Source organism: Strongylocentrotus purpuratus, unplaced genomic scaffold (genome assembly GCF_000002235.5).
Source record: "Strongylocentrotus purpuratus isolate Spur 01 unplaced genomic scaffold, Spur_5.0 spur5_scaffold_5, whole genome shotgun sequence".
Lineage (NCBI taxonomy): Eukaryota > Metazoa > Echinodermata > Echinoidea > Camarodonta > Strongylocentrotidae > Strongylocentrotus > Strongylocentrotus purpuratus.
The window spans coordinates 25,357,765-25,381,489 of NW_022145611.1; the positions used below are offsets into that span (position 1 = coordinate 25,357,765).

Genomic DNA, 23,725 nt, shown 5'->3' on the forward strand with positions numbered 1-23,725 from the left:
AAAAAAGGTCAGGTGATCTCGTAACAGTCAGGTGATAAATACCCCCCCCCCCCCCACCAAAAAAAAAATCTTTAGTGAAAGAAAGTTTTTAATTCTTGAATTTTTACATGCCCACCTTCTAGTTATTCCCTAAAGCAGATTTTGTTTTCTACATAATGCTATTCATCTTTTACAACCTGCTTTGAATTCACAATTTCATCATAAAGTTTTTTTTTCTAAATAGGGTCTACAGCATTAAAAAAAGAAAATCTTTTAAATTTTAAGAAATATATCAAAGTGGGTATATTCTCAAAAGATATAGCGAAATTTAAAACGATTATCATAGCGATAGTTTTCATTATCATCAATTATTATTTTGAAGGAGATAAAAACTGGCAAAGGCTTCCATCACGCCACCTTTGAAAAGAGGAATGTTCATGTTTTTATTTTTCAATTTCAATTCACTAATTCCGAATTTATTAAAATAAATGATAAACGTTTGCAAGTTGATACATGAATGTAGTCCGAAATCTTTTGGGCAGAGGCGGCCTTCCGGGGAGGGGGCGGGGGCACAGTGTCCCCCACACCTTTTCAGTGTCATAAGAAAAGTGCCCCTTTTACTTTGTAAGAAGTGTCTTTTTATTTTGACACGTGCCTTTCCTCGTGATAAGTGTCCCAATTTTGTCTTCATAATAATAATAATAATAATAATATTCTTACATAGCGTTTTTCATAAATGCCCCTATTAAAACGTGATAAGTGCTGAATTTTCTTCAACAGGTGCCCCTTTTCAGGTATAACATTACTCCCTCTGAAAAGTGCCCCTTTTCAGTACTTCTGCTAATTGCCCTTATTAAAATCTGAGAGGTACACTGACGTTTTACTATGACAAATGCCCCTTTTACTTTTAAACAAGTGCCCCTTCCCTTTCTCTTAATTGCCCCTTTTCATTTCTGATAAGTGCCCATTTTATCAATGTTGAATCATGTCCCTTTGGTTTCTAATAATAACTATTTTCTAAAGATAAGAGCCCCTTTTCCTTCGACAGATGCCCCGTTTTTAATCTCATAAGTGCGGCCTTTTTCATCTCTGATAATTGCCCTTTTTAATTTGACACGTGCACCTGTTCCTTTGTAATGAGTGCCCTTTTCCCTTCTGATAAATGCCCCCTCTTTCTTTCTCCATAACATTGCCCATTCTTTTAAGTGACTCAGGGCCCCCTTTTCTTCATTCATATCAAAACGTTTGGAGCTATAATTATAAACAATCATTAAATATTAACAAAGGAAATAATAGTACATTATTGTAAAGGTACTACAAAAAAAGTATATACAAGTTGAAAAGAAAAAAAAGCCCAGGTCATGTTTTATTATTAATAATAATAATAAATTTTATTTATATAGCGCTAAATACAAATGTCTCTAAGCGCTTTACAAATATATTATTACCCCGGTCATTGGATTCAGTGCTTACCCGCACACAATGTGTGCACAATCTCCACTCCCTGGGGAGCATTCCAGCCAGGCGTTACATGACGCTCAAAAACTGTTTGACCAACAATGACGGTCGCATCCTACCGGGTACCCATTTAACACCTGGGTGGAGAGTAGCAAGTGCAGGTTAATATCTTGCCAAAGGATATTAGTGCCGTGTCGGGATTCGAACCCTCGACCTTAACAATTAACAATGCAGAGTTAAATTTCGTTTGATTCATATAATGGACAAAAGTATTAACCGACCCGTCTGTTTGGGGTCACAAGTGCGTTAACTCCGTGTCAAAGTAATATGGATCAATGCCAATTGTGGCTCCAAAGACGAAATTACATAAATGCGAATTTTGTTTCCCTTCTCTTTGCCTCTTCCATGAGGATTTATTTTGTTCACCATATTTATATGTTATACATATTGTAACGATATTTTATTACAAGTGCTTAATTCAGACTGCTCTCGTTCTCGAACGCTCAATATGGTAGGCACTTTTTAGGCGACTCTGACGTGAGGCGGAAGTAAATTCACAGTAAAGGTCACACGAAGCCTAATAAATATTCATGAGGCAAATGTTACTTATGGTCACACACACTCATCTCACTCTACGTTCGCCTCACCTCACTGTATGTTCGCCACATAGTAAATCCAACAGGACTCTGTCTTTGTTTGCATAATTGAATTGTTTTAAATTCTATATTCTAAAGAAAGCCCTATTATTTTCATTAAATTCGTGTTGCGCGCAATAATTTTACGTTCACTCTTGCTAAATAAAATGCTTCATTAAGATAAATAACGTTGATTGTTTTAATTCAGTATAATTATGGTACATCATTCTACGTTCGCCTCACCTCACTGTATACGTTCGCCACATAATTCTCTCACATGCCAACATGATTTAGTTTGCATTGAATCGTTTTTTAATTATATAGTCCAGATTAATAGGCCCATAGGAATATAATTATTGTGCCAAATCTCATGTTAGCACCTGTAAAGAAATCATTAAGAGAAGTGAAACATAAATGTTTTAATTTCTTATAGGCCTGCATGGTACCTCACTCTACGTTCGCCTCACCTCACTGTACGTTCGCCACATAATTCTATCTAAGGTAATCCAACATGATTTTGTTTGGATTGAATTGTTTTTAATTCTATAGTTCCCAATTAATAGGCCTATAGGAATGTAATTATTGTGCAAAATCTTATGTTAAAACCTGAATACAGAAGAGAAAAATGGAACATAAATGTTTTAATGTTCACGGCTCTGCTCCTCAATACCTTATCTCTCTAACCCAAAACTACACTCCTGCAAGACCTCTACGCTCATCCACTTCCAATTTTCTCGTGACCCCCAAAATTACCAAAACGTGGGGGAAAGATCATTTGCATACTCTAGTCCTAAATTATGGAATGGCCTTCCTGAAGACATAAAAAAATGTTTATCTTCTGATTCTTTCAAAACTCATCTCAAAACATTCCTTTTCAAGTCTTGATCGTTTTTCCTGTTCACACGCGCCTTGAGCAGTCCACAGAGTGGATTTGGCGCGATATAAGTTACATTATTATTATTATTATTATTAATTCACGTAGGACCTACATACCTCACTCTACGTTCGCCTCACCTCATTGTAAGTTCGCCACATCATTCTCTCTACCGTTCAACATGACTTTGTTTGCATTTAATTGTTTTTAATTCTTTATTGGCCGTATATTAATAGAACTATAGGAATATAATTATTGTGCCAAATCTCAGAACCTTAATATCTAATAAATGAAACATTCATGTTTTAATTATATATGCCTACATCATTCACTCTACATTCGCCACATAATTCTCTTTATCCAGGCATGACCTAATAGTTTGCATTGAAATGTTTTGAATTATATAGTCCAGATTTAGTTATAGGCCTATGATAAGTATAAATGCATGTTGTGTATTCTTCTTTTTCTACATACTTGTATTGAGGTAGCTGCCCTCATGGGGCGTCTCTAAGGGGGATGTGCGGGGTGCGACCACCACCCCCCCCCCCACCCCCACAAGCACATTTATTAAATCTCTGCCAAGATTCGCTGAAAGACTTTCAGTTCAGGTTACAGTTTTAGGTGTGCCAAAAGTTTTATTATAATGTGTATTGTGTATGTATTATGTATAAAGAAATGTGTCTTTCTTGTACAATCTAAAGCAGCCCCCAACCCCCACCCCACAAAAAATCTCTCCTTGTTTAGTTTGTAAGATAAACAAAAGGAAAGGTTTCTGGTTGTTTAGTGTTAAAAGGTTCTATGGAAATATCAAAGTGATGTCCCTAATATGTATAATTATATACTATTTGTGATGAGGGAAATGCTTGGGGTGGGGTCATATACTTACCTAATGTAAAATACAGGGATGTGCCTCTCTAATACATGAGATGAGAACAAGTTTGGTGTGATGGTTTGGTGTGATGCTTTAATAAAACAAAATATATCATATTTCGTTCAAAGAACAGGAGAGTTCCCGGAGACATTAATGACATTTCTGTTAACAACATAGTCCTTCAACGTGTACATTCACTATCCTTTCTTGGTGTTACTATAGACGAATTCCTGGACTGGAAGACCCACATTAAAAATGTAACTTTGAAAGTATCTGGCAGCATTGGAGTATCATCAAAATTAAAATTTACCGTTCCCCAAAATGTTCTAATGTTATTATACAACCCGATAGTATTACCCCATTTATCTTACTGCAATATAGTGTGGGGAAATTGATATTTATCTCATCTAAATAAAATGGAAATACTTCAAAAGAGGGCGATTCGAATTTTAACATATTCAATGTATAATTCTCATACGAAACTATTATTTAGCAGAATGAAGATTCTTCCTGTCCAAGAACTAATATCACTTAATACTTGTATATTAATTTTATGTTTCATTTCCACACTGGTAATCTTCTACACATTTTTCAAAACATGTTTATTAGAAATTCATCCGTTCATTCACATAACACAAGGCAAAAAATGTTATTACACAAACCCCCTGTACGTACTACCCATGCACTGAAATCATTTAGAAATGTGGGAATAAGCAAATGGAATGATTTAAACGAGGATATAAGATCAAGTTCAACTTTGTCTAGGTTTAAAGTTTTGTGCAAAGGGGAACTATTTATTAATTTGTAAAACTGGGTAGGACTATAAGTTTTAATCTCACATTTCGCATTTTTCATGTGTTTCCTCTTCTTCCTTTTTATTTTAAATATTCTACTCTCTTCTTCTCTATCTCTCTCTCTCTCTCTCTCTTTCTCTTATAATATGCTTTAAACTACATTGCATTGTGTGTGTGTGTGTGTGTGTGTGTGTGCGTGTGTGTGAGAGTGAGTATGGCTGAGTGTGTTTGCAAGATATTTGTAATTGTTTTGTAATAAGTATGAATATACATGTAGGCCTATCTCTTTTTTGTTTTGCTTGTTATAGCATGTTTTTATTATACAGTATGTATTTAATTTGTTAATGGGCCCCATTTACAAGCTCTGCTTCTCAGGGGTTCATAGCCTGTCATCATATTATAATTATTATTCCAGTACAAGGCAGTGTCATTGTAAATTGTTTTTAATGATTGGCTGAATACATTGAAATTGAATTGAATTATGAATAGAGAGAATATAAGTGGCGAACGTACAGTGAGGTGAGGTGAACGTAGAGTGAGTATAGGCCTTTAGTAAAATGTAAACATCTACTTTTGTATATTTAGGTCCTAATATGAGATTCGACACAATTAATATATTCATATAGGCCTACTAATCTGGACTATATAATTCAAAAACAATTCAATGCAAACTAAATTATGTTGGATTTTTTAGTGTGAGAGAATTATTTGGCGAACGTACAGTGAGGTGAGGCGAACGTAAAGTGAGGTGTAGGCGAACGTAAAGTGAGGTGTAGGCCTATACAGTGAATTAAAGCATTTATGTTTCTTTTCCCTTAATGACTTCTGTGTTTAGGTTTTAACATAAGATTTTGCACAATAATTATATTCCTATAGGCCTATTAATCGGTGACTATAGAATTCAAAACAATTCAATGCAAACTAAATCATGTTGGATTTATGTGACGAACGTACAGTGAGGTGAGGCGAACGTAGAATGAGGTGTCATCATAGAGATATATACTTAATAGTATATATCTCTATGGGTGTCATAATTTATACTGAATTAAAACAATCAACGTTGAATTTTATTTAGCAAGAGTAATTATTGCGCGCAACACGAATTAAATGAAAATAATAGGGCTTTCTTTAGAATATAGAATTTAAAACAATTCAATTATGCAAACAAAGACAGAGTCCTGTTGGATTTACTATGTGGCGAACATACAGTGAGGTGAGGCGAACGTAGAGTGAGATGAGTGTGTGTGACCATCAGTAACATTTGCCTCATGAATATTTATTAGGCTTCGTGTGACCTTTACTGTGAATTCACTTCCGCCTCACGTCAGAGTCGCCTAAAAAGTGCCTACCGCTCAATATCTCTCTCACTCATGCGTGTATGCAAAACAAATGCGACAGAAGAAATGAAGTAGTATGATCGTGAGTTTCAGTTCTATTCGTCGTTTATTACTTTCAATAAGGTTTGGAAAGCGGCAGAAAGGAGTTCGAGGAGAAGTCTCAAGAAGTCTGTCTAATAAGTCTCTCGATTTTAGATTCCCTGGCTTTATATAGGGAGCTAAATTTCTACTGTTTTGTAGCAGGCCAACCTTCCAGCAAGGACACAACCCGACCTCGAGCTAAAGGGCAGAGTCTGTCCTTAAAGAGAAGGTTGAGTTCTGGGAAGAGGTGAAAAATAATTTGGGAGCATTACTCATTCTTATTATGCAAGTGTGGAAGAACATCAGTTAAGACATGTTCCCTGAAAAGCATGGCTCTTCAAAAGCCTTCATATTCTAAATATGCATGTAACATCGTAAAAATCGGGGGCCGGCTTTTTACGCCACGTGTTCGTGTAGTCCCATATACATCTTTCTGTGCAAGTGTGTGTAACTTTACCAAGACTTGGCCACATTTCTTATCATTTTGATGATTCCAGAACCTTGCAATACACACAAATTCTAATATGCTAGATGATCGACCTTTTCTGGTCGGTTCCACACCGTTTCTTTCACAATGCAATCGCATGACCAGAACTCAACTTCATCTTTAAACTGAGGACAAAGTCTGGCCTCTACTCGGGGTCAGTCGGGGGCCGCACGCGACTGAGTATCTGTCCTTGCCGTTGTGTAAGACGAGGACAGATGACGAGCGTGGCCCTGGGCTTACGCAATCGAAAGAATTACTCGAGGATGAAAAATAACGTCGTAAAACTACTCAACGACTAGTTTGACTTGCACAGCAAGCAACAATATATAGCGAAATAATAATGAACTGTGCCATGATACAGACATAATCTTAATTCGTTACAATATTTACAAGGTAAACGATGGAAAATTTGCTGGAAATTATAAAATATCAATAATTTTCTTCACTTCTTTGACATTGAGTTATTTAATTCCTGAGTTTTTCAGATAACAATTTAAATGATGAAATTATTTCAACGATCAGCTTTTTTGTATTATGCTGCAAATAATAATCGTCCGCGGTAAACTGTGCATACTTTATCAAAAAATTTATCAATATTAGTCTAACTTCTATTTTTTGTAAATTTATATGCCTACCCAATCAACAACATTTCCATATTCATTACTATTTCTTCTTCAAACGTAAAGTTGATTATCCTAGATATACTTTTCCAGTAAATCTTAATCCTTTTACAATATAGAACACAATAGTCTCAATTTCGTTACATGTTTCACATAAAGGTTGTCTCGAGAGAGCAGTATTCTATGGAAGAGTTTAAAATTAAACTGTTTAACCCTGTTATCTTTTATCTTTTTAAACTTAAAATGGAGGATGTCTTTCTATGCAAACAATTATGGCAGGTCTAACCATTCTTGCCAGAACTTGAATGTGAACAGATTTAACACAAATTATTCTAACAACAATAAATAATAATTCCTAGCTTTAGTACAAGTTAGATTTATACATTCTTCGAAAGAGGTTTCAATCTCCTCTGGGTCAAAGAGGTCATCATATAGGCTTTTTGTTATTTACACTCAATTTTTCTAACCAATATTTAGGGAACGCTTTTCTTAATTTGGCTTATTTAAATGCAAACAATAAATTATTAAAATCTAATGAATCACTTAAAACATCTTTCCATTTACCTTTATATATTACTACTATTCCAAAGTATTCAATTTACACATTTTTAACACTCACTTTATCTTTATAACGTAGTTCAGCCCAAGTAGCTAGTAAATTAGTATAAAATATTGGTAAATTTTTCTTTCTAAATGAATGAATCATGTGTTTTTGGATGACAGTTAGACTAAGTTGAATGCGAAATGGATATATAGAACTTAGAAACAATGCATGTGACTGATGTGTTGAGTGTGAGTACTTTATTACGGTCAGATGAACAGAAGGGGGGTTTAACCCCCCCCCCCTGTGTACGCGCCTGATTGTTGTATGTAATGGTCAGCAAATATAAACCTTTCCACTAAATATTTAGGAGCTTGTTTTGAGACAATCTTATACAGTGTACATCATAATTGCTACATTATTTGTTCTATTAGTATTATGTAAGTAACATCATAGAAACATGAAGAATGAACAACAAAGAGACAGTTCTCGGACCTCAAAATGATATTAAACGTTACATTGATGAATGATGAGGATGGTGCATGGAGACAAGCACAAAATAATGAAGGTGAAAAGGTTAGAAAAAGTGAGAAAAATTGCGCAATTGGCAAAGGTTTTGTCGAGCCCTTGTGCAGCCGTAATTAAGTCCATTAATGAAAGTTAAATCGTCAAAACAAACGATATAATCTGGAAAGGTTGTGCTGAAAGTAACATATTTTTTTAGATTTCGTTTATTACATATCGGATAACCTGCTGAGAGGCGGCGCGTTTCATCATGGGATGTGAGACATATATAAAAAGAGAAAAAATATACTCTAAAATGATAACTCTAAATATCATAACATGTTTTGCCGATATTTTCCTATAGTTTTGCTGACCTCAGGTATCATTGTAACGTTTATCGGATTCTTTCGGTAATTTTTTTCTTGAAACTTGATAAGGTTTCACGTACGATGAACCGACTTTTTAGGTTATAATCAAGACATTTCATATTGAGCGATTTAACTTTTGGTATTATCTTGTTCATTAAAGCAAAATACCATTTAAAAAGTCAGATATAAAATATTGTCATGCATTCTTTTGTTGTGGTTCACCCTTATCATATGTAGAGGGCATGCCATCTCATGATCTAAATTGGAATTAGACCTTTTATTTCTTATGGAAGGTTTGCCACAAGACTTTAGTGGGCATCTGCTAAAATTAAGAGGGAAAGGGTTGGTGATCTGGAGGAGAGTATTTCTATTTTTAAACAATCGTGTCCTCAACTTGTTATCATATTTTAATTTGTGACATACCACGAATACTAATCAATCATAATGCAAGTCTAGTTATTGGTATTGCATTGTGTTGTACAGGACGATGTGGAGCTTATCGATAGCCATTCTTGTGTCTTCACTATTTTGTTTACTGCTCAGTCGAATCCTAGAACTTAGAGAGAAATCTTACCATCCCCTGATCAAGATGTTCCATTACCGATATCAAAATCGAGACAGTAGAAGATAAGCAGCACTCATCGCTTGATAAAATGAAACATTTAATTATAAAAACAAATCTTAAACGTATTCTATCGCAAAGACTTTCGATAAATAAACTCAAGTACGTTAATGTAGGCATATTACTTGGCAAGGAAAGATATTCCAATTTCTATTTCAATTCCATCCTCTTCATAGCTCTGCATATACTTTGTTCAATAAATCATTGTGTTTTGAAGTCCATGTTCTTATACTATAATAAAAGCTTATATCTTAACACTGCAATGTCACTACTGCTGTATTTCGTGTTATTTTGTTTACCATCGGTACTTTGTCGTCGTGTTGAATACTATATACGCTTTTTTTTAATTTATCACGCTCCATTCTGTTTGACTGGTGAATTGGAAGTATCTTTCTTTCTTTACTTCTTTGGTATCTTTTGTTATTAAACGACTTCTTAAAGATATGAAAATTTCCATAAATCTGTTAAAAACAAGAAAAGGCCTCACATAATGTTATCAAAACTTCCATAATTTGTTGGAGATAAATTGATTTAACCATTTGAGTTAAAACGTCTTACCAAAGTTTGTACACAAGTTTACATTTTCATAAAACATTTTAATTATATTTACGTAGTAGTAGCAGTAGTATTCATTTCCCGTATAAAAAGAACAACATGAAACAAAGCGAAATATGTACATAATGATACGGCTGGATAGTACTTTTCAGCAATAACAACTTGATATCGCTGGTTTTCACAGGGGTCAGTTAGATTAGATTAGACGTGATTAGAAATATGAATATGTAGTTATGTCTTATCATACGTTTAGTGCTTTTTTGGTGATTAAAATTTGACAAATCTATTTCTTGACTATGCACGGATCGTATATAATCATAGAGAGAAGACGACAGGGTGAATTTAATGATAGTTGCAGGGCACCAGTACAATCTTTGACATAAAGAGTAAACTCTATGAAGGGTAATTAATACTACGGGGAAAGTCATTCATCAGCTACTTCGGTTAAATGGATTATATAATTTTGTACATGGCACAGGACGCAGGAAAGAGCAAATAAACCTAATATCCAACTAAATATCCAGAAAAAGCACCACTGCTGTATGGCGTATGTTTAGTGCGACACAAATCGATGTCAAAATGAAGTTGATCTTTCTTGATCGAAGACATTTTTGGCCAATCAATTTGCGTTTTTATGGCACAGAGTGCTACCAAATGCAGAAACTAGAGAATTAGTAACTATACCCAATCAGGTAACACATGAGGTAGAGTATTATCTTTACGCCATTTTATCCACGATATCGAGAGCCTGCACGTTGCCATTGACCTGTTGATCAGTAGCTGCATCAATATCAACCACACAATTCAAAAAATCAAACCTCTTGGGAAGGTAACCCTTCCTGAAGATGACGTCTGTGGCATACGAGACGACGACCAGCGATACAAAAGATAGGATTGCAGCCATGGTGCGGAACGGGAATAGCTGGCCCAGCTCCTCGTCGTAGTATGGATAGTGGATGAGAGCTGGCATGCCGAGGGCAAATATTCCACCTGCCAGCCGTAGAAAGAGACCGAGGACAAAAGCACAAGCTGAACCGTAGGTATTGGACTTCTTTATGTGAATGACGCAAACGAACTGCGGGAAGAGTACGACGTAGACGAAGTCGGAGCAGAGGACAAAGAGGGTGTAGATGGAATCGACAGTCAACGCCATGACAGTAGCGATGGTTGCAACAAAAATAACCGCAACACGAAGCACCCACATCATTTCCCGCTCAGAGGCCTGCAGATCGAGATACCGGTAGTAAAATTCCTGCTCATAAAGGTTGGACTACCGTGTTCCAAGAAAAACTAATCAGGTCCGTAATTACAATAAATTAAAATGCATTTTTTAAAAGTAAACAAATTGTTCTATAAATCTATCTCTTATATTAAGTGTCATTAAACATGGATATGGTGACGGTTTCCTCCATTGCAGAAAAAAAAGAGAACTAGAATCACAGAGGCCGGGTTCTACATAGATTATGTAAACGCGTCTTTGCGTTTAAGCTTGTTCTAAAGTCGATCTTATATTGGGGTCTCCGTTTTGCAATTGTTTAAACGTGATTTGGACCCGTATTGTGTTCGACTGATTAGAAGGATACGGCTCCGAAAAAGGTTTTTGTTAATGTCATTTTGTAAAAAAGACTATCTTAGAAAGGAGCTATTATCGAATTTATTATTATGTTCAGTTTTTCAGATCAGAAATAGTGACATACCGACTGTCTGAAGATATTCTTGTAGACGTTCCTAGTGAACATCGAACTTGAGGCAAGCACGGACGAATCCGTGGACGACATCACGGCGGCAGAGATGGCCCCGAGTCCAAGGAAAGCGACCACTGGTGGGGTGAGATACTGAATGACGGCTGGGAGAATGATGCCAGGTGTTTCATAGGGGTCAGTCTTGTTGAGGTTAAGGTTGGTCATTGTCCAATCTGAAAGAGATGTTGAATGCAACGACGAGGCATATCGGAAATTTATTGTGTGCTCTTTTGTACATTGTCATGTGATTTATTTTTTATACTCACCCAAGATGCGACATTGCGAATTTTGTTGATATCCTTAACCAAAATCTTAGTACTGCATGCGTCAAATCGTAAATTCCGAAGAGAGAGAGAGAGAGAGAGAGAGAGAGAGAGAGAGAAAGGGAGAGGGGAGAGTGATGGGTGTTGGGGAGAGGGAAAATACCATACACTTAACTATAGTATTGGCTTGTATTTGTTCACAATGGATACTCGGTTGTCACAGCAATGAATACTCCCACGGTCCGACCATATTACTTGCTCGTGAGGACATGGCAATTGGCGGAAAGAGGAAAGAGAATATTCAAGATTTCTTTTGGAAAACCTGAAATACTTTACACAAAGTTATTTAAGCTATACGCATCATTTGCCGGTAACTTTGTCGTCCTTTTTAAATTGGTGTTACATAACGGAAAACTTACCGGTACTGGCGCCCACGGCACCCATGACATATGCCGGGATACTGAGAAAGAAACAGCCAAAGGCTGCATAGAAAGAGAGATAGCGGGCATGGTGAGGGGTCTTGGCTGCTAGAACTCGTTGGAAGTATGCCTGCCAGGGCACTCCTCCCAAGATCTGAATGAAAACAAGAAAGGGTACATGTTAGAGCCAAGAATTATTAAAACGTTTTATTACTGAATATTTCTTTAGTCAGGAAAAGGTACTTTCATGGCATTCAGGTTAGTAAGCTCCGGACGACGCTAGAGTGAAAAGAAAATCTCAAGGGTGCGGATGGCACACATTCAAGCCCAACGTAAAGTACTATGTTTTGAGGCAAGTCGGGCCTCATAAGTAAAATTTTCACCCTGTAACCCCCCTCTGAGCTGAACAAACTAAGAGAAAGTATGATACATAAATCTTATAATATTTGTTATTAGTTAGTTCAATTTTGTACTTTGCATTGACTGAATCATTGGAATTTTTGCATATTAAAACTAAATCATGAACATTATATTATTGTACCATTGTGATTCAGTCTTCGGACTGGTGAGGATTGAATATATTTGATGAAATCATCCAATCCAATCAAGCTACTTAAACCTGTTTTTTAACCATGACAAAATATGTTAAAGCTATCTACGATATCATCTTTATGTTCTTCCAGAGGGCCATGCGATCATATAGCTATCCTACTGTATTAAATAAGCAGATGAAAATGTACTTCAAAACAATTGTACTCCACTTAAATGTTGACATTAATTTACTTACGATCAGCAAACAGCTATCGATCCATTGTCCAGTAAGTCTCGTATCCCACTCTCCGAGCCAGCTACCACTATTCTGTAGTATGGGCGTTACGGCCTTGTTCGTGAGCGCGAAAGGTACACAAAGCCACTGAAAGAAATGAATGCGAGTTGCTCGTCATAACACATTAATGCCATGGGGGGGGGGGGGGGTTAAACCCCCCTCTTTGGTATTTTTCTGTGTGTAAACTCCCCCTCAACCCCCCTAAACCCCCCCCTTTGCATTTTCCCATGCCTGACCTAAAAAAGCTGACCTTATACCCCCCCCCCCCCCCAACGGAGCAAAATGTCAAATTTTCAAATTTCGAGACCAAATTTTTTTTTTTTAAATGTCCTCTTACCCCCACCCCGCTTATTCAGCGGCTGGCTAAGTCGTTGCGAAATTTTATAAATGTTAAACCCCCCCCCCCCCCTTGAAAAAATCCTGCGTACGCGCCTGGTTGGGATACATCAAACAAACGAAAGCTACCCCGAACGATTTTTTAATTATCATCGTTAGCAATGTCAGTTGGGAATGATACTTTAGCTGATTATACTATTGTATTGTATGATACAAGTATAAAACCACTCTTTAACAAAATCTAAGTCTGCACAAATATTTTTCATTAATTTATGTAGTTTTAATTGTTGTGGATGTAGTACTTTTTAGCACCGAACATATTGCATACTGTATGCAAGTTACAATTCATGACTTGATTGGATATAGTACCGTCTGGAACCGAACTGGTTTTTAAATGCCATTTTTGACTTTTTGGGAGAAATTCAGACTTTTGGAAGTGTCAGTGTGTGAGGCTACTACTGGGAATGTGTACACTAATGCAAAACAAAACAAAAATTTTTTTTGGAACAGAGCACTTCAAATGACAAAACATGGTTGACAAGATTTGGATATAATATAAAGCAGCACACATAGGCATATACGCCCCCTATCTACATATTCATACATGTAGTTTAAGAGAAGGGGGATGGGGAAAGAGAGGGGAGAACAGAAGAGTAGATTAGAGAAAAAAGAGAAGAGAAAGGAAGGAAAGGAAGAGAAGAGAAGAGAAGACAAAATAATAGAAGGGAAGGGAAGTGCAGGGAAGGAAGAGAAAAGAAGAAAGAGAAGGGAATGGAAAGGAAGGAAGTGAAGAAAAGAGAAAAGAAGAGAAGAGAATGGAAGGGAAGGGAAGAAAGAGAAAAGAAGAGAAGAGAAGATAATAGTGACAATAAAAATAGGAAATACAAAATAAAGAGATGGGTTACATGTTCAGTGATAATGCCATTATTATCAATCCATTCGAATTGACCCAACCGGGTTCTTAGCTGGCAAATTAGAAAATAAAAATGAATATTTACATTTTTTAATAGAAGCTCATACAAAATGTTAAAAAATTGATATTATCAAATCAAAAACTCATTATGGATTTTTCTGCATATCAGGAAAACCGGGCTAAAACTTTGGACATCAAAATGTGTGCACCTTGTTTAGTAACATTAACAACATAATAGTGTGGGGCATTTGAGTTATAACAATCGGGTACTTATTAACATATGAATTTTCTATCATGACCAATGTTCATTTGCCTATTTTGCGAATTATGTTTATTATGTGGATCTGAAAATATAATTTCATTCACTGACATTAAGGCATCACTTTATACACAAAGACCCTTTAGAGTTGCCACATTATATGCACATTTATTTGGGAGCACTAAATATGAAATTTCTAAAATGACAATAGCTAATGCACATAGTATGTAGATTGTTATACTTTCCACTAATATTGTTCTAACCAACAAAAAACTAAACAATACAAGCCAGTTCATTTATGTTTATAGATCCCTCTACAATTTGTTATTTCTTGGCCATCTTCCAATTGATTTATAATGGGCCATGTTTTATTTGTGTCCTTTATATTATTTTATAGCAAAAAACCAACAACAAACATGTCTAGAATATCCATGTTTTCAGGCGCATGCGCTCTTTATCCATGTGCGGGAGATCTGGGAATAACCACTTTAAAGGTGTAGCCCAGCATAACGTCGAATTAATTTCGACAAATGTAGAAAAAAACTAACGGAATAGTGATTGAAGTAGGAGAATTTAGACAAAAGATTCATGAAGTATAAAATAAGTAGCTCATTTATTTTATAGATCCATACAAAATTTGTCATATCTTGGCCATCTTCTAAATCTTTGTTAATGGTAAATGTTTTGAATTGCTGAATATGAGTTTATTTCACCTTATGCAGTTTTTTTTGTCACGTTTTTTCCTTTCTTGCATGTTTGTCTGTATTGCCAGCCACCTACTATACAATACTTTCATGTAATGTTGCACATTCAGTATCAATATGGCTCAAATGGATGATGAAATTTTTAGATTTTATGAAGACAATATGTACAATTTATGTGACGGTTATGATATCCCTAATGTTAATTGTAATTATCATACAGAAGATCAATTTTTTGAAACAGCACCTAAATATAATCATGCGAACAGTGGCTTAACTCTTCTTCATATAAACATGCGTAGTGTTTGTAAGAATTTTGACAAAATGTTAAGATTCATTGATAATATCAATCTAGGACGTGTAATACTTAGTGTCACTGAGACATGGTTTACGTGTGAAGCCGATAGGAGCCTTTTTTCTATTTCTGGTTTTAATCTTGTTAACAACAATAGACAAGGTAGACGTGGAGGAGGTGTTGCTTTGTATATTCCTTCCCAAGTAGAATACCAGATACATCACGATCTTGATTATAATGTCAGATCATATAGAAACTATCTTTGTTGAGATTGATAACCCTGGTCAAAAGAATCATTTTATAGGAGTTGTATATAAACATGTTAATGTCTTTCTCATTATTGCCCCTAATCACTAAGCCAACAAGAATAACAGAAGTTTCCAGTACTTTAATTGACAATATTTTTTGTAATGTACAACCATATCCACCCTCTGGAATTATAGTATCTGACATGTCTGATCATTTTCCTGTATAATAGTGGAGCATCTGAGCATGAGCAGGCGCGTACGCAGGGGGGTTTGGGGTTAACCCCCCCCCTTGAGTTTTTTTTATGTGTATGTTTTGTGTATGATTTTTGTGAACCCCCCCCCCTTTTGATTTGATTTGATTTTTGTTTTTTTGTAATAAAAAAAAAAAAAAAAAAATTATGCCAATGGCTGACCTAATAAAGGTGACCTTACCCCCCCCCCCAACGGAACAAAATGTCAAATTTTCAAATTTCGAGACCAAAAAAAAAAGTGCCCCCTTGAGTTTTTTTTATGTGTATGTTTTGTGTATGATTTTGTGAAACCCCCCCCCCTTTTGATTTTTTTTTTGTTGTTTTTGTAATAAAAAAAATAAATAAATAAAAAAAAAATTATGCCAATGGCTGACCTAAAAAAGGTGACCTTACCCCCCACCCAACGGAACAAAATGTCAAATTTTCAAATTTCGAGACCAAAAAAAAAAAAGTGTCCTCTTACCCCCCCCCCCCCCCCCCCCCCCCCCACTGGGCGACTTTTCAGCTGGCTTAGTCGGTGCGATTTTTTTTTAGACTCCCCCCCCCCCCAAAAAAAAAAAAAAAATGTCCTCTTTACCCCCTAATTTCCTATATGCAAGTACTTAGCTGAAACTAATTTCCTACTGAACGTGATGAAAGAACGCCTGTGAGTGTAACACTCGGTGGAATGTTTTTACATATGACATACCAAACCGATGAATATACAAACTAGTTGTACAATGTCTGTGTAAGCGACAGAGAAGAGACCACCAAATAGAGTATAAGACACAGCTATACATGCTGAGATGATGACAGAAAGGTTCTGATCCAGCTCCAAGATGACACTGATCGTTGATCCTGAATGACAAATAAACACAATTGGATAGAAGGATGAGTTCTAGCTGGTTAAGGTGAAACAGAATTCTAATTCTTTTTATGTTAGTATGGAAGAATGTTGTAGAAGAATCATTATCCCCTGCAGAGTGTTGCTCTTTACATGCCTACATAATCGAAACTTGAAGCGAAATAGCCTCATGTCTGTGTAGTCCTATAAAGTGCGTCCCAGAAAAAATGAAACCTGGAATTATCAATGTTTTATCATAACTTAATCACAATTATAATCGATAGATGACACATATTTGAAAAAGCTTAGATCCTCATCTTTCATTATTTTGATGCAACTCATTTGATGCATATTTACGCATGAGTGAAAAAGACTTAACGTTTCGTTGACAATCAGCCGTAGACGAAAGACTTCATGCATGGCTGATTGTCAACGAAACTCATGCGTGAAATATGCATCAAATGAGTTGCATCAGGCGCATCAGACTAAGTTATGATAAAACAATTAACGATAATTCTCTGTTTCGTTTTTTCTGGGACGCACCTGTATACACATTTCGGTGTGCAGTGAATGTGACTTTTTAGCAAGACTGAGTCAATAGCTTATAATCTGATGATTTCAAAACCTCACAGTATATATCAATTCTACAACATAATCACCTTTATCAAATGCTGCCAGACAGTTTCTTTCACATTTGATTGATAGAATTAGTTTTGGGTCGTAGGGGCTGTCGTTCTTGTCACTGTTCAATTGACAAGTCATGCTCGATCCTATTGACTGTTAACAAAAAATGTACCTGCGTAGTGCATCTACATTTCCATCACTGAAAACATCACCCTGACCGAACTTTCTTTCAAAGGAGAATGAAAATATGACCATATGTGTGTGGCCAAGTTATGAATAATTACCCCTAGGACCTGCCCTAGGACTTTTAGAGACCGGCAGCACATGCATAGCAAAAGACCGATCTCTGAATAGGATGGCATAGAGAGTGATTTTCATTTGGGGCTAGGTCGTATTGAACACCTGTTATTACTATATGCATATTGGAGAAGTTTTTATCACAATGTGACAATGAATAAAAAATTGATCTCAATAAAAGTAGCGCCGGTCACCAGCGTGTCTCAGATTACAGGATATAATAATATAATATTTCAAAGCATTCTTGAGGAGTATTCGAATATCTACTGGTATATAAATAATATACCAGTAGACATTTACATGAGGAGGGGAGGGGTCTTGACATGCTCCTCAAAAAAAATGTAAAATAATGTTTTTTATATTTTTATATTGGCAAGTGTCCGCTTGAAAAAATGACGCCTGGCTGGAATGCTCCCCATCGCCACGTTTTAGATGTAGGCCCCGCGGAACGTTTTTCAAAGAGGGGGGGGGGGGGGGGGCTAAACTATTTACAATCAGGTCGAGCGTAGCGAGCTTATATAAGTGTGGGGTCCAGTGGCAAAACCCCCGGAGGTTCAAAGGTTTTGGTATTATATTATGGTCAGATGAGCATCAAGGGGGCTGCCTTAGGGGTGAAAGCCCAGGATGCTCGTGGGTTTTAGGCATTTAATTACTTTGAGATGGATGAGCATATTTTGATACTTTTTTTTTTTTTTTGGTCTCGAAATTTGAAAATTTGACATTTGGCTCCGTTGGGGGGGGGGGGGGGTAAAATCACATTTTAGGTCAGCCGTGGGAATATTTTTTTTATTATTATTTTTTTTTAAATATAGGTTTTCCCGCCCAACTTCGTAAACTTAGCATCCGAATTAACATTACGTTCATTCAAGTTCGTGCGAAATTGAATGACTATGTAGATCAACATTCAAATACCTAATTGCGTCATTCAATTTGATTTAGTAGCATGCGATTTCATACTCTTGTCACAGAGACGTGCAAAACGAGCATTTAATTTAGAAAAGCGTGCAAAGAGCATTCAAATTCGCGCCGGACAGACGGTGGTATGTCTTCGTGCATTCAATTTCGTGATTAGGCATTTGTGCATTGCTTTTCATTTGATGTTAATTTGTCACTTAATATACTTCTGTTTGAATAATTTGATGCAAAGTTTACTTAGACGAATGACATGCGTAATCGTTCTGTCATTACACAGGTAACTGTTCCCAGAGAAGGTGCACAATTTTTTGTTCTCTTCTAAGCACAAGCTATATATAAACAGATCTTGGACAGAGGTAGAGCGACATGGTCATGATGGAAACAAAATACAATGATGAATAAAGAAAAAATCACCTACTCAATCAAGATTGATCAAAACAAACCATTAATAATGAAAAATATGAAGATATGAATAAAGTGATGTTTAAACAAAAATAAAGAATGTCGAAAGAAAGAGAAAACATAAAATGCAATATGAATATATCAGATAAATAAGAAGACTGTATAATTTGAAATCATGTCAGAAAAGATCATAGAGGAAAAGAATAAATAAATGAACATGAAATACTGAATATCCGAATGAACATCGAGCCTCATACTATGATTATGAGGTCTAGTTTTAATTTGAATGACCCGATTGCGAAAGAGGTTGCCCATAGACGAAAATGAAACCGCAATTCGCCAAAGAATTCACCTCCCACTCAACATTGGCGAAATTGAATGACCCTTACGCATTTCCAAATTGATTGAACCAAGCTTAAATTTGAATGTGCATGTTTAGAAAATTTGGTGCCTCGAAACGAAATTGAATACAACAAGTTGAAAAATGAAACCGGGGAGCAACGAGTGGAGAAAATTTGCTCGAACATGAATGCACGTTAATGAAATTGATTGCTGCTTTTACGAAATTGGCCGGGAAAACCTATAATTAAAACAAAATACTGTAACTTGAAACTGAAAGGACAGGATATTAAACAAGCCTCCTCTTTTAACTACCTCGGCAGCACGATCACCGAGGATGCCAGATGTGAGACAGAGATCAAGAGAAAGATAGCTCTCGTTAAATCTGCATTTTCAAAGTTAGGCAAAATTCTGGCAAATCGCACAATGGGTATGAGATGAGAGTACTGAATTGTTGCGGGTACAATTTCATTATAAGATAAGTCGATAGATATCGTTTGCACGTTCTTGACCTGCTTAAACGATGTAAAGAATATGCGAACGAAATCTAATGACTTATCTTATGATTAAAAAAATAATGACATTGTCCCCATAAGTGCGGGTCAAAAATATCAAATATTCCTGATTGAGGTGTCACTTTCTAGAAATGTGATTTTCTCTTTGAAATTCAGATACCGTTCGCCAAATGACTTTTGGTACCCTTTCTTCAAATCGTTTTTAATCACTCATGCGTGAAATATGCATCATAATTTATGAGTTGCATTAAATAAAAGAAGAGGATCTAAGCTTTACAAAAATGTGTCATTTATTAATTATAATTGTAATTCAGTTAGGCCTATGATAAACATCGATAATTCTCGGTTTCGTTTTTTCTAGGACGCACTGTACAGAAAGCTGATATGATAAATACAATTAATATTTAAATATATATATATATGATTATAATATATGATTATATTATACAAGAGAATTCATTTTCAATGAACTCTAACATTCAAGCTTCTGCATAGTTTGCAGAATAAGCACTCGTAAATCATCGGAACGGATAGCCTTATATTTTCAGATGCTATAAATACCAATTATCTGATAAACAAAGACATACGTGCATAAGAGACAAAAATCTCCCGTATAGTGGTCAAAAGCTGTATATCAATCGCTCATGAATAAAATGAAAATAAAACACAAGAAACTAAATGCTAAACAAAAGTGAGAAGCGAGACATCTCTTTCCGAATAAGCAGCTTTTCATTAAAAGAAGAAGACTATGAGCTAGTGATCCAAGCAAGCAATAATTTTGACAATACAAGTGCAGCAATGAGGGCATTAGTAAGAATTATCCACACGAGGTACATTTGGAACAGTCTAACACGCCCGAGGCGATAGCCGAGGGTGTTTGGACTGTATTGAAGGTACCGAGTGTGGGTAATTTCACTAATGCCTGAACAAAATGCTGTGTATTATTTGTTTTATAAGATTATGTCTTATTTGTTTTATAAAATGATGTTTTATAACCTGATTTTGATAATGACCGGTCATTACCAAAATTACGCGTTAGGCAAAATAAATGCCTGCATGGTCACGTGTACGCTTTAAACCAATTATTTGATTAGGATCCACGTCATCATCTTATAATGACAACTAATTAAATATTATTATTATTATTATTAATTCCGTAATACGAAATATAAGTAGTGAAAGATTCAATAGACAACATCACTTCCAAAATATGAGGTGGCGGTTGCCCCAACCCCCATCCCCCTATCAGGGAACGGTTCATCTATACTTATTCAGAGATTATGATATCATGAGATGTTATTGACTATTAAAGACCCAGCACAAGGAAAGACATAATAATGGCGCAAAACGTGTGCCCGTGCATGTCTGGCAATCCCAGTACCTACCTAAGGCAGCCAAAATGGCGGCACACCATAGCAGCTCTCCCGTGATAGCGGCTAAAAAGAGAATTCCTCCCATGCGATTTCCGAACTTCTTTTGAAATGGATCGATCATTGTGACGTAATTCGCTGCTCGCATCTGCTTTGCGAAGAAAAGTCCATCTGTGGAGGTAAAATCAGAAAAGTTGAATAAATAAATTTGAATTTTCAGCTATGTGTACCACTGACTGATCTGATGAACTCGTCTTTTCAACAAGGAGTGGTACCTACCCAATGGAAGCAATCTCAAGTAACTCCTACCCCCAAGTCGCAACTAGCAACCATAGTCAATCTTCGACCACATAATAGCCCCAACTAGTAACTTCGCAAAAATGGCAGAATCTTTCAATTGCCAAATGTATTCTGGAGAACATTACAATTCACATTGACTTTAATAATCAAAAGGGCAATCATCCTATTCGTATACTGCCCAGTATTTGATTAAGCTGTCAAATAGTTCTTTCACCTCCCTGCTATAACAGGGTTAAAAGAGTAAATCGTTGTGTGCGATTTCATGCATAGAATTTTCCAGGACGTTTCACATGCTTGATCAGAGCATTACAGTATGTAAACTTATCCAACTTATTGTGAGAGAGTGTATGATAGAATGGATTATCATTAATTTTAGACTTTGACTTGACTTGTCTAATACATTATGTTCAGTAAAAAAATGTTATTAGACTTTTTGTCGAATATAATATAGAGATATCTAACTGTAAAACACTCAAAACAACAAGAAAAAACAAAGATCTTACTAACGACGAAGCTGAAACTGTAGCCCCAGGGAGCTTGGGCCCAAACGAGACCCCACCCTGGGGTAAACACGACTTCTGCTGTTCCATTGATATAGCCTCCTCCGACCCAAGTAGCTGAATATAATTCAATTAAATTCAAATGTTATTGATTAAAATACACTGTTGGTCATAATGGTGGAATATTTATTTTTACCCCAATTTAGGGAAGGATTTAAAAAAATTATTTATCTCTAATAGATCTAGATAATGGCGTACATTCTCAGATTTTATTGAATATTAATTTTCGAGTGTTTGTTTTGCGTGACTGCTTAAGCATATGTGTGCTACTATGCTAATCAGCTAAGGGACCTACGTCCTTAAGTCATAATTGACAGTAATGAGAATTAATGCCTGACAAAAGGGCACTAATATGTAGCTGATCGACACGATTTTAATACTGGGGCCTCACAGTAACGAGGCCATTGCTTAGCCCCTGAATCATGAGTGTACGCAGTGTTTGCTAGGGTACGCGGCCCCTTCCACAAATCCCCCAAAACAAAGAAAATGGTATCAACAGAAAGAGGGTTAAATTTTCTACAACTTTAACGTACAGTCCTTTTTAATACAATATACAGATGAGATGTTATAGTGGATCAAACATAGTAACAATTTAAACTACACGCACTTGAACCAACCCTAAATTAACTTGGCACACAGGAGATTAGTGGCTGGCACAATAGGGATTAGCACTGTGGCACTAAGTGAATTTCATGGGGGCAGCTTAAGAGTTAAGAGATTATTATTATTTTTTTTTTTTGGGGGGGGGGGGGGGGGTCTTCCATTGAGCAGTTTGGGACTGGAATGTATCTGGAAATACCTGCGTTCAAAAGGAACAACTCCAATCGCTTTATATTTATGGGCCTTCAAAATGAGAGGGAGGGGGCATGCGCATGGCTTCACCCAATGATGGATACGCCATTTGACTCCTTTTTCTCTCGATTATTACAACTCACCAATCAGCGTAAAGAGACCTATAAACCAGCCGAAATCCCGGCCTGCCACCATCACTCTCTCTGTGTTATTAGCGCCTTTTGTCTTCCTCGAGGCCCATATTCCCACAGCCAAGATGATCAGATAGAAGAATATCATACCAGCTACCCCACCCCAGTGAACAGCCATTACGATATGCAGAGGTAGATCTTGTGCAGATGTAGTCGAATACTGGAGCAGTGGAGCAGAGCAAAGCTTGATTTTTTGCAATGTATACTCATAAAAAAGAATGAAACGTGGACACTCTTTATTGTTCAAAATTGTCATATAAACCATCGATAAAATATAAAATAATGATAATAAAAGTATATATATATATATATCTATCTCAAATTAAAGACAACATTACTGCTTCATAAACATTTATTACGGTCAATCGATTAATTACCCTTAAATATGTATGCGAAGAATGGAAAAATCCTATTTATGAAGTTTGGATTGGGGTGACGCGAATTCTTTTACCCCTAAAAGGGTGCAGTGTCTAAGAAAAGGTTGAAAAACGCTGTATTTTAATTGGACCACTATGGAAAAACAGCTCTACTGACAAGGGTATTCTACCTATATTTTTATTATGTGAAAATAACTAATATTGTTATTGGCTATATACACTGTCGGTCATAATGGTGGAA

General features: G+C 36.1%; 1 protein-coding gene across 1 annotated transcript; it reads right to left on the bottom strand.

The window, feature by feature from the left end:
- Positions 1-10,444: 10,444 nt before the first annotated feature.
- On the bottom strand, positions 10,445-23,361 carry LOC581846 (high-affinity choline transporter 1). The gene is made up of 8 exons (XM_030999145.1): positions 23,060-23,361; positions 22,068-22,181; positions 21,280-21,435; positions 16,668-16,816; positions 12,938-13,063; positions 12,151-12,304; positions 11,424-11,641; positions 10,445-10,948 (listed from the first exon to the last, which is right to left on the bottom strand). The coding sequence occupies exons 1-8, from the start codon at positions 23,223-23,225 to the stop codon at positions 10,445-10,447; spliced, it is 1,587 nt and encodes a 528-aa protein (XP_030855005.1). The 5' UTR covers positions 23,226-23,361.
- Between the last annotated feature and the right edge of the window lie 364 nt (positions 23,362-23,725).

Coding starts and splice junctions, on each gene's coding strand:
- LOC581846 (XM_030999145.1), bottom strand. CDS start 23,225: ATGGCTGTTCACTGGGGTGGGGTAGCTGGTATGATATTCTTCTATCTG. Junction 16,817..21,279: donor CGCCATTTTGGCTGCCTTAG/GTAGGTACTGGG, acceptor TTTGTCATTCAG/GATCAACGATCAGTGTCATC. Junction 12,305..12,937: donor TCGATAGCTGTTTGCTGATC/GTAAGTAAATTA, acceptor GTTTTCATTCAG/ATCTTGGGAGGAGTGCCCTG.